The sequence below is a fragment of the Lithobates pipiens genome, unplaced genomic scaffold (genome assembly GCF_037356315.1).
Source record: "Lithobates pipiens isolate NorthernLeopardFrog02 unplaced genomic scaffold, aLitPip1_a1.2 Scaffold_22, whole genome shotgun sequence".
Classification (NCBI taxonomy): Eukaryota; Metazoa; Chordata; class Amphibia; order Anura; family Ranidae; genus Lithobates; species Lithobates pipiens.
Genome location: NW_027507784.1, coordinates 107726974 through 107740283, shown reverse-complemented (window position 1 = coordinate 107740283; position 13310 = coordinate 107726974). Strand labels below are relative to the sequence as shown.

Below are 13310 nucleotides of genomic sequence, written 5' to 3'. Positions count from 1 at the left end.
TTTGGGAGGGATTTTACAAGGCTGTGCTCAAAGTCATTGTATGCATTGATAATTAAGCACGTTGCAAGTGTCTCTTTAATACAGGGATTGCTTCAGCACTGTACTATACTACTTCAATATTAGGCAGTACCGTTACACTTTTTATATTATTTATTACAGATTATTATATAGCGCTGTTAATTTACGCAGCACTTCACATATATATTGTATATTCACATCAGTCCCTGCCCTAGATCTAGGCTCACACTAAATGCGGGCTTGAAATCGCGCGAGTTCAGCTGAACGCGCAAGACTTCAAACCGGCATTTCAGTCCGACTTCGGACATTTGTTCATTTATTCATGCAGAGATGTCTAGTGAAATCACTCCCAAAGTCGCCAAAAGTAGTGCAAGAACTACATTTGGGGATCGGTACAGCGCTGCAAAGTCGGAGTCGCACCGATTCAGACGGTGCAATAGGCTTCGATTTGGCATGCAAATTGGCCCAATGTGAACAAGGGGCTCTAGGGGCTTACAATCTAAGTTCCCTAACTCACATTCACACATACACATACTAGGGCTAATTTAGACAGGAATCAATCAATCAACTCACCAGCATGTCTTTGGGGAGTGGAAGGAAACCGGAAAACCCAGAGGAAACCTACGCAGGCACAGGGAGAGCATGGATCTCAAGGCAGGTAGTGTCATGGTTGGGATTCTGACGACTAGTGACAGCCCGTCCATTAGGGGCACCCCCATCCATGTGTATGGCCTCCTAATCTACATACAGGGTGCCGGAGTATATATCCTAGATTACAATGGGGGGGGGGGGGGGGGGGTAGTTTGAAGCATGTGATCATAGGCTTCATAAAAAGGGTGGGCTCGGGACACAAAGCACTGCGCTCAGAGCCCACCCTGTTGCATGAGAATAGCGAATTAATATGTGCTATTTTCACACTGATTCTCCTCCCAGACAATCAGGAAGTGGGTCGTGAGACCGTTTCAGATTGGCTAAAAGGAGAAGCGAAGTTATTGGCCAGGGGAGGAGAGCGATGAGGAGAGAGGAGATGCGTGGCCGGGGAAGAAGCAAGGGGAAGACCAATGGACCCACGAGCCGCCACTCCAGGGATGGCTCACCATCCAGCTCAGCCATCCAGCACTCCCAAGTTCAAGAAGGGGAGATCAGAATCTGGCCGCGGGGAGGCGATGTTCCCCGTGTTAATGTCTGTCTCACCGCCAAGGGTGGGAGGGTGGCGTTGGTTAACCGCCCCCCCCCCCCCCCCAAGATTCAAACAGTTTGTGTAGTGAGAACATTGCCCATTACTAAAAATGGGTCCACCCCTTTTCATACAAGTTGTTTATCAGTTAAAGCAGAGCTCCGCCCAAAAGAAGCAGCTCCACTTCTTCGCACCCTCTCCACCTCCACTGCCACATTTGTCCTTTTTGCGGGGGAGTGGGTGCCTGATTTTGACAGATACCCCCTCCCACTTCCTGGTAAGATTGCCATCTGCGATCTATCATCTACGTCATGTCTGGACCCTCCTCCTTCCCCCCACTGCCTTATGGGACCTGTGTGTGTGTGTGTGTGTGTGTGTGTGTGTGTGTGTGTGTGTGTGTGTGTGTGTGTGTGTGTGTGTGTGTGTGTAACTGAAGACGGTGGGATCATTCAGAAAACGCAGTGCAACTCACGCACGCACAGTAGGAAACCTAAGGTTTTCCTTACTTGCAATGCTGGTGGATGCACCCAAGCCGATGGACGTATCGGTTTGGAGTGCCGACATTGCGGGATCCCTGGACAGGCAAGTATCCTTATATTAAAAGTCAGCAGCTACAGTATTTGTAGCTGCTGACTTTTATATACATTTCCCCCTCCCCCCCCCCCCCGACTGGAACTCCGCTTTAAAGGCTTCCGCCTGGCAGCTCTAGGGTCACTAGTTCGAATCCCAACCATGCAGCTACCTGCCTGGAGTTTGCATGCTGTCCTCATGCCTGCATGGATTTCTTCCGGGAGCACTAGTTTCCTCCCACACTCCAAAGACATGCTTATAGGTTAATTGGCTCCTGTCAAAATTGGCCCTAGTATGTGTATGTATGAATGTGTGTTAGGGAACTTATATTGTGCACTCCCTAAGGGCAGGGACTGATGTGAATATGTAATATATTATGTGAAGCGCTGCATAAATTGACGGTGCTATATAAACAACCTGTAATAAATAAATAAAGCTTCTATTCATTTAAGAATATAGGGGGAAAGAAAATACAATATGTTATATATAAAGTAAGGAAGATAAAATTGCAAACTACATGGGGATATAGTAATATATACATAAGTAATGACTAGGGTAAGTCATACATTTAAATGTGTAGATAAAATAAAGGAGAAGCAAACTAAAACAGACTACAGTAGATGATGCTTTGCACTGTAGGCCTTCCCTCTTCAGCTCAGTCATACATCAGCCTAAACTCAATCATCCCTACTAGCAAACCCAACTCCCTCTGCCACCATCCCCAAGCTATTGATCAGTCTCACAATTAACCACTCTGCTGGCTGACGTTACCAAACCTATTTATTGCACTGGCTAAAGGAAAGATGTGTCCTGTAGGAAGGTTGTCCTAAAATAGAAACTGTAGACCTCTCAGGCCAGTGTCAGGTCATCAGTCTCTATTGGAAGCTGTTGCACTATAAAGGACCATTTCCAGTACATAAAGCATTTTAGAAATGTTCACATCAAAAATTATTTCGAAAGGGAAATTTTATTGTCAGGAAAAACCCAGGTAAAGCATGTTGAAGAAAGAAAGAAAGAAAGAAAGAAAGAAAGAAAGAAAGAAAGAAAGAAAGAAAGAAAGAAAGAAAGAAAGAAAGAAAGAAAGAAAGAAAGAAAGAAAGAAAGAAAGAAAGAAAGAAAGAAAGAAAGAAAGAAAGAAAGAAAGAAAGAAAGAAAAAGAAAGAAAGAAAGAAAGAAAGAAAGAAAGAAAGTGCTGGTGCTGGCCAGAATGTAAAGCTTATTTGGCTCAGCTTAGACCAGCTTTTTTCAACCTTTTTTAACACAGAGAAACCCTTGAAATAACTTTCTGATCTCAGGGAACCCTCTGCCAAAAATGACTATCCCTCTATAGCGCATGATACATTAGTGTGATGGTCAGTGGGAAGAATGCTCCTTACACTTGTGGTCATTGGGAAAATGAACCCCTGATGGATAGCTAAAAAGATCAATGGTGTAAGTGGGAACTTATCTGAGAGGAAGAAATGGCTCAAGGAATCCCAGGCAACCTCTGGAGGAGCTCTAGTTGAGAAACCCTGGCTTAGACTGTAGGAAACTAGTGTCTGGCCACCCATAGGATCAGCCGACTGTTAAGCTAAGATAGCAAAAGATATGCCTCCATGATTAAGCCCCACATGAATGAAATGCATTTGGGGGGTTCCTCTATGGGTAGAGGACTGAGCTGAAGCCAATTCTCATCATCTTCTACTATCTTAGCTTTACAGTCTGCTGATCATGTGTGTGGCCATGTGGCATTTTCCTGTAGTACCACCAGAGCAGCCTTTCTCAATCCCTTCTGAGGTTTCTGGGGGTTCTTTGAGCAGTGTGCCATGGTGAGTTGATTTCCCATCCACATTGACCACCGATAAAAGGATGACAATTTCCACTGACTACCAATTTCATAAGTTATTTCCACTGCCCGCATTTGTTTTTGCCCATACCAACCGAACATTTTTTTTAATATTATACAGTAGGTGGTGTTAAAAATGATCCACCCTGAGTGTCAATTTTTTTTATTCTTTTATTTAAAACTTTCTACAAATTATTGATCACGCCAACGTGCCATGAGTTGTGGGTATCATTTTTAATATGGATTCCCCAAAATCTGAACATTTTAGAGGTCTCTCCATTGTAAAAAAAACAAGAAAAAGATTTAAAAGTTGAATTGCAAAAAAAATTTAAAATAAAATAAAGAATTAAATAAAACAACACACACTGGCACCATCCCCCCCCCCCCCCCCCCAAAAAAAAAGGAAAGCATTGTAAAATTACATTATAATTAAATTTTGCTAATCAGTATTGGCGAGTACTTGAAAAAAGCATTGGTACTTGTACTTGGTCTTGAAAAAAAAGTGGTGCAACCCTAACACATACTAATACGTGATATAACCTGCAATAATTAAATGCACAAATGTACAAGGGCCCCCTAAATGTTCTGTTACAATATGCTAATTTTAGCCACAAGGGGTGACTGAGCCATATTGCTGTATAAATGTTATAAAGGAATACTTACTTTTCATCGGCTGATAAAGAGTAGCATTTTCAGGCCATGGTTCCACAGCTGTGAAGAAAAAAAAAAAAAAGGAAGAAGATTTAGGATTTACTGCACAGATTAACAAAAATATGCATTTACTACAAAGTCCTTTACTCCTACAAAAAAAAAATAATAATAATAATAATAATAATAATAATCTGTTTAAAACTAACATGTGGCAAACGACAAAAATAAATAATGTAGCAGGCCGGGACTGCTTGTTTTTTGTAAGGATCATCCCCAATTGAATTCTCTTTCCTGGGAAACCTTCAGATTATGTTCAAGAATTGGACTCTACCTAGCTGTCTGGCTGAAAAGTGTAATACAAACACTAGTATTGGAGGAGGAGTCAGGAAAACATGCTCCTCCCACTTAGCAATGCATACAATAGTTGAGATATAAGGACATGGCAGTTGCACGGTTGTAATTTGCATGGTATACAGTGACCACAGATGTTCACCTTTTATCCTGCATGGGCTTTAATAAAGGAAGATCTAAACGACTTGGACAATAATTGCTGGTACTAATCTATACATACACTGCAATCTCTAGATCAGTGATTCTCAACCAGGGTTCCTCCAGAGGTTCCTAGGGGTTCCTTCAGCATTGGGCCATTTCTGCCTCTCAGATAAGTTCCCACCGACACCATTGATCCTTTTTAGCTATCTGTAAGGAAGTCATTTTTCCCAATGACCACAAGTGTAAGGACCATTCTTCCCACTGCCCATCACACTGCTGTATCACGAGTTGTAGATTTCTAATTGTTAGCATGGGTTCCCCCGAGACCGGAGAACTATATCAAGAGTTCCTCTGGGTTGAAAAGGTTGAGAAAGGCTGCTCTAGAGGTTTTACTTGCATGAGCTAGTAAATCTTACTACTTCAGAAGAGTCAGTTCCCTAGCAAAACTTCTCCTTCCTGTCATATCATAGACCTCTCCTTTTCTGGGACTGTAAAATTAAATGTCTGTGCTGGCCCAGCTCCTCTATTTACAGACTTTTTGTTTTACCATTATGTATCTGCAGGGGCAGGATTGAAGGGGAATGCCAGAGTCTGTCAGAGCTGCAGAAAGCACATTTGAGGTGGTGGTGGTGTCAGGCAGCAGTCTCACGTCTTTCGGATTTCTACACAAGGGAAGCTTTTACAGGTAAATAATGTGCCTAAAAAAAAGTAAATGCGCTTACACCAGCCATAAAGTTATGACCACCCACCCAATACTGAGTATCTCCCCCTTTTTCAACTAAACCAGCTTTATGTCATCGAGGCATGGACTCAACTAGACCTCAGAGATATGCTGCAGTATCTAGCAATAGGCTGACAGTAGCAAGTCGCTGCCTCTGTTGGCTTGTCTTCTTCTCATAAAGCATCCTGGTGCCATCTCTTCCCCAGGTATGCGGTGCACACGCACCCAGCCAGCCACATGATGTAAAAGACAGAGCAGGCCACCTTCTTCCATTGCTCTGTGATCCAGTTCTTATGCTCACTTGTCCATTGTAGGTGCTTTTGGCTGTGGACACACGTCAGCATGGGCACCCTGAACAAACAGTCTGAGACTACATAGCCCATACACAAGAAACTGCGATCCATTGAGTGTTTGGACACCTTTCTATGAGAACCAGCATTAACCTTTTCAGCAATTTGAGCTACAGTAGCTCTTATCGCTCTATAGGATCGGACTACAAAGGCCAGTCTTTGCTCACCACTTGCATGAACCTACACCGCCCATCACCCTTGTTGCTTGAGTTTTCCTTCCTTGGACCACTTTTGGTTGGTCCTGACCACTGCAGACCAGGAATTTCACACTTTTGGTTGGTCCTGACCACTGCAGACCAGGAACTTCCCACAAGAGCTGCAGTTCTGGAGTTGCTCGGACCCAGTCATCGGACCAATACTATTTGGTCTTTGTCAAAGTCAATCAAATCCTTGTTTGACCATTTTTTTCCGCTTTCAACACATCACAATTTCAGAGACAATATGTTCCCTTGCAGTCCATTATATCCCACCCACATTCAGATGCCATTGGAATGAGAATATCAATGTTATTCAGTTCACCTGTCAGTTGTCATAATGTTATGGCTGGTCGGTGTATACATTTATGGGAAGATTGATGTTAAAATGAATAGTCTGGTGACAGGGTCTCTTTGATGAGAGATGCCAGGGCAAAATGATCAGACTTCAAGCTGACAGAAGACTGTAATTGTTTAGTTCACTGCTCTTTACAACAATGGTGTGCAGAAGGGCATCCCTAAATACTGTATATGTTAAAAAGGAGAAGAAATATAGCCAAAGTTATTTTATCTATACTTCTTCTGTAGGTTACAGGGTGCAGTTCATTCTGCACTCCTATGACCCGTTTCCAGCCAACAGCAGTCTAAAGTCTGTCGTTACTCAGCCAATCCAGACTCTGGAAAGATCCTGACCATATGGTCAGGATTTACCCAGATGCTTGGACCGGCACATGATTCAGCCTCTCAGCATTCCGCTGAAAGCCTGAGCCCGCTCCTCCCACCCCCTTCACAGCCCAACACTGCAGTGAACATTGGAGAAGAGAGCCAGAATGATCAGCAGCCTTTGATCGCTCAGTTCTGACTGCAGAGCCAGTGCGGGATCAATGCTGCATCCCCCTAGGTGACTACGAATGTATGTTTTTTGTAAGTCCATGCTTCACTTTTAGGAGCTCATCTATTGTGCAGAGGTGGTGCTTTGCTTTGTTACAAGTCAAGTGTTTTTTGTTGTTTTTATACAGACCAATTGGGATTTGTGGCTAATCAATATTGATTCCCTCTAGATAAGGCCTGTACTCGGGGTGTATGGTGCTTCTCCTCCATAACGTTACCATACGCGCTTGAAAAAATACAAGTGTATATGTGAATATAATGATTGATTTAATAATAATAATAAAAAAATAAAAATAAATTTAAAAAGTCAGTCCGATTGGTCCTACATATCCAATTGTCATCTAATGTCCATGGCCTCCCATAACTGATTACAGCATCAGCATGTTCCTGGGCACTCACATGCTTTGGGATCATGGTAATCTACTAATAAAGCCGTACTCCAGATAGGCACAACAAGGGTTACACAACGCTCCCAAAACTGGCAGCTTCACTCTTGAATTGTGATCTGAAAGGTGAACAACATTTGTAGAACAGTAGGCATGGAAATTACACATTGCTACAGCTCTGTCATATTTCCAATCCATCAACTTGATTAATGTTATAATAACTCCACATAAACTTATCATTCACGCTATAATGAAGTCAAACTCTAGTTTATTCTCTGACTACAAGGCTCCCCTAGGCAGACAGGCAAGCAGGTAAATAACACATTATATATACAGAATATTCCTGAATTTGATCCACTGAATTATGAAAGTATGCATTTAAAAGAGGAACCAAAAAGGGTTCTTAGCCTAACATTTTTAACAAAAAATGATGCATTATATGTGCAAGTCTCATTCTTCTATATTTTAAACTAGTTGGCAATGGGGGTAAAGACAGGGCATGGCAGGTGGTGGTAACAGTGGAAGGGGTATAATTGTAAGGGAGATGGGGGGTCAGACACAGTGGTCAGGAGGAGTCGACATGCAAGTGCAAGTGTGTTGGTGGATGTTAAGAGCACGGGGGTGGCAGATTTGTGAGAGTGAGGATGGATGTGTGTGCTGCCAAGGCAGTAGCGGGACGGGTTTATTTGCTGCCAGAGTTTTGTAGGGGGGGAGGGGGGGGTTAGTGCTTGCAGAATAGTGATTAACTGAGGTTGATTTACTGAAGGAAAATAGACTGTGAACTTTGCAAGTGCAGTTGTACACATTTTTCTCCAGGGCTAATTAGAGCTGCACGATTAATTGCTTGGAAAAAAAAATTGCAATCTCGATTCAACCCCCCTCACGATCTTAATCCAGCATTTCCACAATTCTATGTAAACAGTGTAGAGCAGGTCTCTGCTCACTCAGTGCTGGGAGGGATGAACTTCGGTCTGTAAATGAGCTCAGTTTAAAGGAGAAGTCCAGCCTAAGCTTGTTTGGCTGGGCTTCTCCTATGAGTCACAGGAGTGCAATTCGCTTTGCACTCCTGTGACCCGTTCCCAGCAGAGAGCGGTCTGAAGTCCGCTCACTGCTGACATTGCAGGAATCAGTCCAGGCACCGCATAATCATGACAACGGAAGTCTGGATCCACCAGCTGCCTCAACCAAGACCAGTCTCAGGCTCTCAGGGAGCCACTGAGAGCCTGAGACAATGGCTTTCCGTACACCAGTGAGCATGGAGGAGCACGATGTTCGATCACTGAGTTCTCAGTGTAGAGGCACCAGAGGACAGATGCAGCATTGGACCGATTCCGCCTCCACCTAAGTATGATGGGGAAAAAACAAAAACAAACCCATACTCCTCTTTAAAGTGTTAGTTAACGAAAAACAAAAAAAACTAAAAAAAACCTGTTCCCTTAAAGCATGTTATACACCACAGTGCTTGTGCTGCGCCATTTGGACCGTTCTATAACCTGCAATACCTGGCTATACCCTCTCCCCTGTAAACTGACCACAGTGTGTTATGGCTGATGAGCCCTTACACTGTGGTCAGTTTACGTGCCTCCATCATCCGGAGCCTGGTCTGTTGCCTCTGTGCTCTCTCACCCCCCCCCCCCTTTTCTCCCTGCCTGTCAGCTCCATGTCCGCGCCGCCCTGCTCCCCCGCTCAAATTATGGTTAAAATTACATAATCCTCTCTATGTATTAAATGTAATGTGCCGTGTCTATGCCTTATAAAAATAAAGCAAGCGCAGATCGGCGATCACGTGATCCACCGTCTCTTTCCTCACTCACATGACAGCCGCAGTGGACCACCTCTCTTCTCCTCCCCTCCTGGTTGATATCGGGGGATCATCAGCCCAGCCCACTGCAGCTGTCAGGAAAGGAGAGAGACGGCAGATCATGGCTGCTGATCAGAGCTCTGAAACAGGTATATTACGGCATTATTTTTATAAGGCATAGACACAGGGCACATTACATTAATACATAGAGTGGATTATGTCATTTTAACCTAGTGGGTTAATAAAACCAGTAACCACTTAAAGACCAGGCCTTTTTCTGACACTTGTTGCTTACAAGTTAAAATCAGTATTTTTTGTTAGAAAATTACTTAGAATCCCCAAACATTAAATATTTTTTTAGCAGAGACACTAAAGAATAAAATGGCGGTCATTGCAATATTTTATGTGACACTGTATTCGTACAGCGGCCTATCAAACGCAATTTTTATTTTTTTTTTAAATACACTTTAATGAATAAATAAAAAAAACAGCAAAGTTAGCCTATTTTTTTGTACAATGTGAAAGATGATGTTATGCTGAGAATCATGAGAGAATCGTGATCTTTAATCCAAGCAAAAAAATCGTGATTCTCATTTTTTCCAGAATTGTGCAGCTCTAGGGTTAAATGATTGTGGTGAAGCTCCACTGATATCCATTATCTAATCATGTGCAATGTGGGTTTCTTTTTTTTTCCCTTGCACCTGATTGGGTATTCTTTACAAGGTGAAGCTTCACCACATTCACTAAGGTCTGGGGAAATGAGTGCACCGTCTATCTCTGCCTTTAGTAAATCCACCCCCCTCACCCCCCCCTCCCAGTATTCACTATTTATTTTCTGAGGTGTATATGATCTGCACTGTGCGAGATAATTCTTGAGGTTTCTAGCAACCACTATATCTCCTCATACTATGATGGGATTTACTAATATAAATTATTAATATTAATATAATAAAACTGGAGCACTCAGAACCTGGTGCAGCTGTGCATGGTAGCCAATCAGCTTCTAACTTCAGCTTGTTCAATTAAAGTGTTTTTTTTTTTTTTTATCTTATTGCATGCTATGCTCCACTCTCTCTTTTTCTTTGCTCTTCCTCCTTTCCCCTCATCTTATCTTTATTTCTGGTTTCTCTATTATCTTTTGTTTGGTTGCTTAGGTGTGGGCCCCAGGGCCTTTCTCAGTCTAGGTCAGTTATATGAGCATATAATTACTAATTTAGTATATGAAACGTCAAATGCTCTTAGAGCACCCTACATTATCATATATGTAGAGTAGCAAATATGGCGCAGAACTAAAACATGATATTGTGAAATCTTGATACCATACTGTTTTATTTATGTACTTGGGCACTTTTGCGGATGACGCTCTACTTATTTGGGCCTATCATGTGATGTATTGATGTTCCTAAATATTCAATTTTTCCTATGACTAGGACGTGCTGGATTTTGACATTAGTTGGTTGTGCACCACTGCTTGGTATTTGTTTCTACATCTCAGTATTTTTTTTAAACTTTTGTCAATCAAAAAAAAAAAATATTGGAAAAGAAAGGCAAAAATTAAGTCAAACAGTATTAGTACTGGTCTTTGGTTTTATAAAGCAAATATAGAAGTAGCCATGATTGTTCTTCAATCCTGTATATATATATATATATATATATATATATATATATATAGTACAGGACGCCAAGGTTGGGTCCTGGACGGGTGCTATGTAGCACCAGTATTCTGATTGGGGCCCCTTGACTTCAGGGGGTCACCCAGAATGGGTGAGGAATTCCGGGTGTAGTCATCAGGAGAGGACTGACTCGCGGTCCTCTCTATATTAAAGAGGAAGTAAACCCTGATGAGTTTACTTCCTCTTTTTTTCCCTGCAAAGGCAAAGCATAATGGACTACTATGCATCGCATAGTAGCCCATTATGTGTCACTTACCTGACACAGGAGCCAGCGAAGTCGCCGCTGTCCCCTGTAGTCCGCCGCATCCATCTTGCTTGTGGCGTCTCGCAGCTCCGCCGAATGACAGCGGCGAAGCCGCGATGACGTCACTCCTGCGCATGCGCACGGGAGTGGCGTCTCGCAGCTCCGCCGCTGTCATTCGGCAAAGCCGCGATGACGTCACTCCCGTGCATTCGCACGGGAGTCGACAAATGCGGCAGCTCCATTCTTGGAACTGCCGCGTTTAGTGCGCCTGCGCGCCGCTGGGCAAATATCTCCTAAACCATATAGGTTTAGGAGATATTTCTTGGACCTACAGGTAAGCCTTAATCTAGGCTTACCTGTAGGTCAAAGTCGTTTGTAAGGGTTTACTTCCTCTTTAAGAGAGTTAGTTGGGACCTGGAGTTTGGGGGGCTCTGAAGTGATATTCGGGTGGGAAAGAGCCTCCCTCCCTGACCACAGGGATTCAGCACACAGGGGGTTAAAGGCCTCCAGGAAACAGCTCATAAAACACAAGAAGTAATGAAGAGGTGGTGAGGAGGAGGAGTAGGTGATTTATACCTGTCTGATGAGCTGTCTTGCTGTTTTGGAGGCTGCAAAAGATTCAATAAGGACTCTCAAAACTTTGGGGCGAAGACCCGGCTACAGAATTGTATGTTTTTTCTTTCATTTTCATTTTTGCTTTTGTGCTGAAGATAAGTGGACTTTGGTTTATATTTTGATCTGTGTGCTAAAGAAAGCCTTATTTTTGATTTACTTATAAATAAAAAAAGTCTTTGGTTTCACCTTTGAACGGTTTATGCACTTAGTCGCTATACAAGTCCTCTGTACAGTCTCCATGCACTGCTGTAATAACTAGGTATGCTTAGCACTGAAGAAAGCCCTCTACCTTCCCATTGCCAGTCCTTGTTTGCAGCACAAGAATGTTCAATTGCCAGCTCTCTACTAACCAATAGATTGTCGGTTTACAGAAACTTAAAAATGATTGTAAGCGATAGCCTTGTAAAACAACCCATTCAGTTTAAAGTAGAAACAAAAGGCAAAAAAAACTGTTTTGTATAGATATAAAGAAAACATTCTAAATATCTTTTTTCCATTTTTTTTTTTTTATAAGTGATCAAATTCCCTCTGTTCTCAGCTGCATATGAGATTGGGGGGGGGGGGGGGGGAGCAGCAGTACACGGAGCTTCCCAGTGAATGGCTGTGGGGGGGGGGTGTCAGGACAGGTCTGATCATTGGAGGAGAGCACACAGAGTTCCCAGTATACCTAGAGAACTGACCGTGGTGTGCTCCCGTGCTCAGTGTGGTCAGTTTTAATAGGAAAGCAGAGGGACTGGCAGGAACACCAGGGATTTTACATAAAGGAAGCAATACAGAGAGAACAGGATACTTTCTCATACAAGTACATGGTACAGAGGCACATATCAGGAAGATTAAGTTTTGGGGTAACAAACGCTTTAAGGCTTCTTCACACTACAGTACATGTGTTGTCAAGTATATAATGTGCAAGTGGCGACATGCAAGCATTTTTAAATTGCACTGTATTGCAATCATTGCAGTGCATTTTTGTATTTGGTCTGCAATGGTTTTACCATGTGTTGCAGCAAATTGTGATGCATAAAAATGTAATGATTCCTATTTCAGCGTGTGAACCAAAACCATAGGTCAAAGTATTTTGTCTTGTATATGCATTAGAGCTTCCACAATTAATCGTTAAGAAAATCGTGATCTCGATTCAACCCCTCTGAGATCTCTATTGCAGATTATTTCATATAACAACAAGTGGAGAGACTTATCTGCTCACTCAGCTGTCAAAAGAAAACATCTGGGCAGTCTGCCAAGTTTCTACAATGAAAAATTGTAACTAACTCTTCCTTCTTAGATCAAAAAGGGAAACTTGTGTGTGTAAAGAAAAAAATTCAGGCAGTCTGCCAAGTTTTTACCACTTGTAAATGCAGGAAGTTTAACCACTTAAAGTCTAAATCTTTTTCTGACACTTGTTTCTTAAGTTAAAAATCAATATTTTTTGCTAGAAAATTACTTGGAACCCCCAAACATTATATATATTTTAGCAGAGACCCTAGGGAATAGAATGTCAATTGCTGCAATATTTTACATCACACTGTATTTGCCCAGCGGTCTTTCAAACATAATTTTTTGGGAAAAAACACTTCAATTAATAAAAAAAAAAAAAAACGAAACGGTAGAGTTAGCCTAATTTTTTTGTTTTAATGTGAAAGATGATGTTATGCTGCGAGAAACGTGATCTATCTTCTAAGCAAAAAAATTGTGATTCTCATTT

At 42.3% G+C, this 13310-nt stretch overlaps 1 protein-coding gene across 1 annotated transcript in view; it reads right to left on the bottom strand.

Annotated features, from left to right (window-relative positions):
• The window catches only part of MTX2 (metaxin 2), a 142179-nt gene that overhangs the window by 113382 nt on the left and 15487 nt on the right, over positions 1-13310 (bottom strand). Inside the window, exon 2 of the mRNA XM_077448083.1 lies at positions 4254-4301. Coding sequence (XP_077304209.1) covers positions 4254-4301 — 48 coding nt within the window. The remainder of the gene's footprint in view (positions 1-4253; positions 4302-13310) is intronic.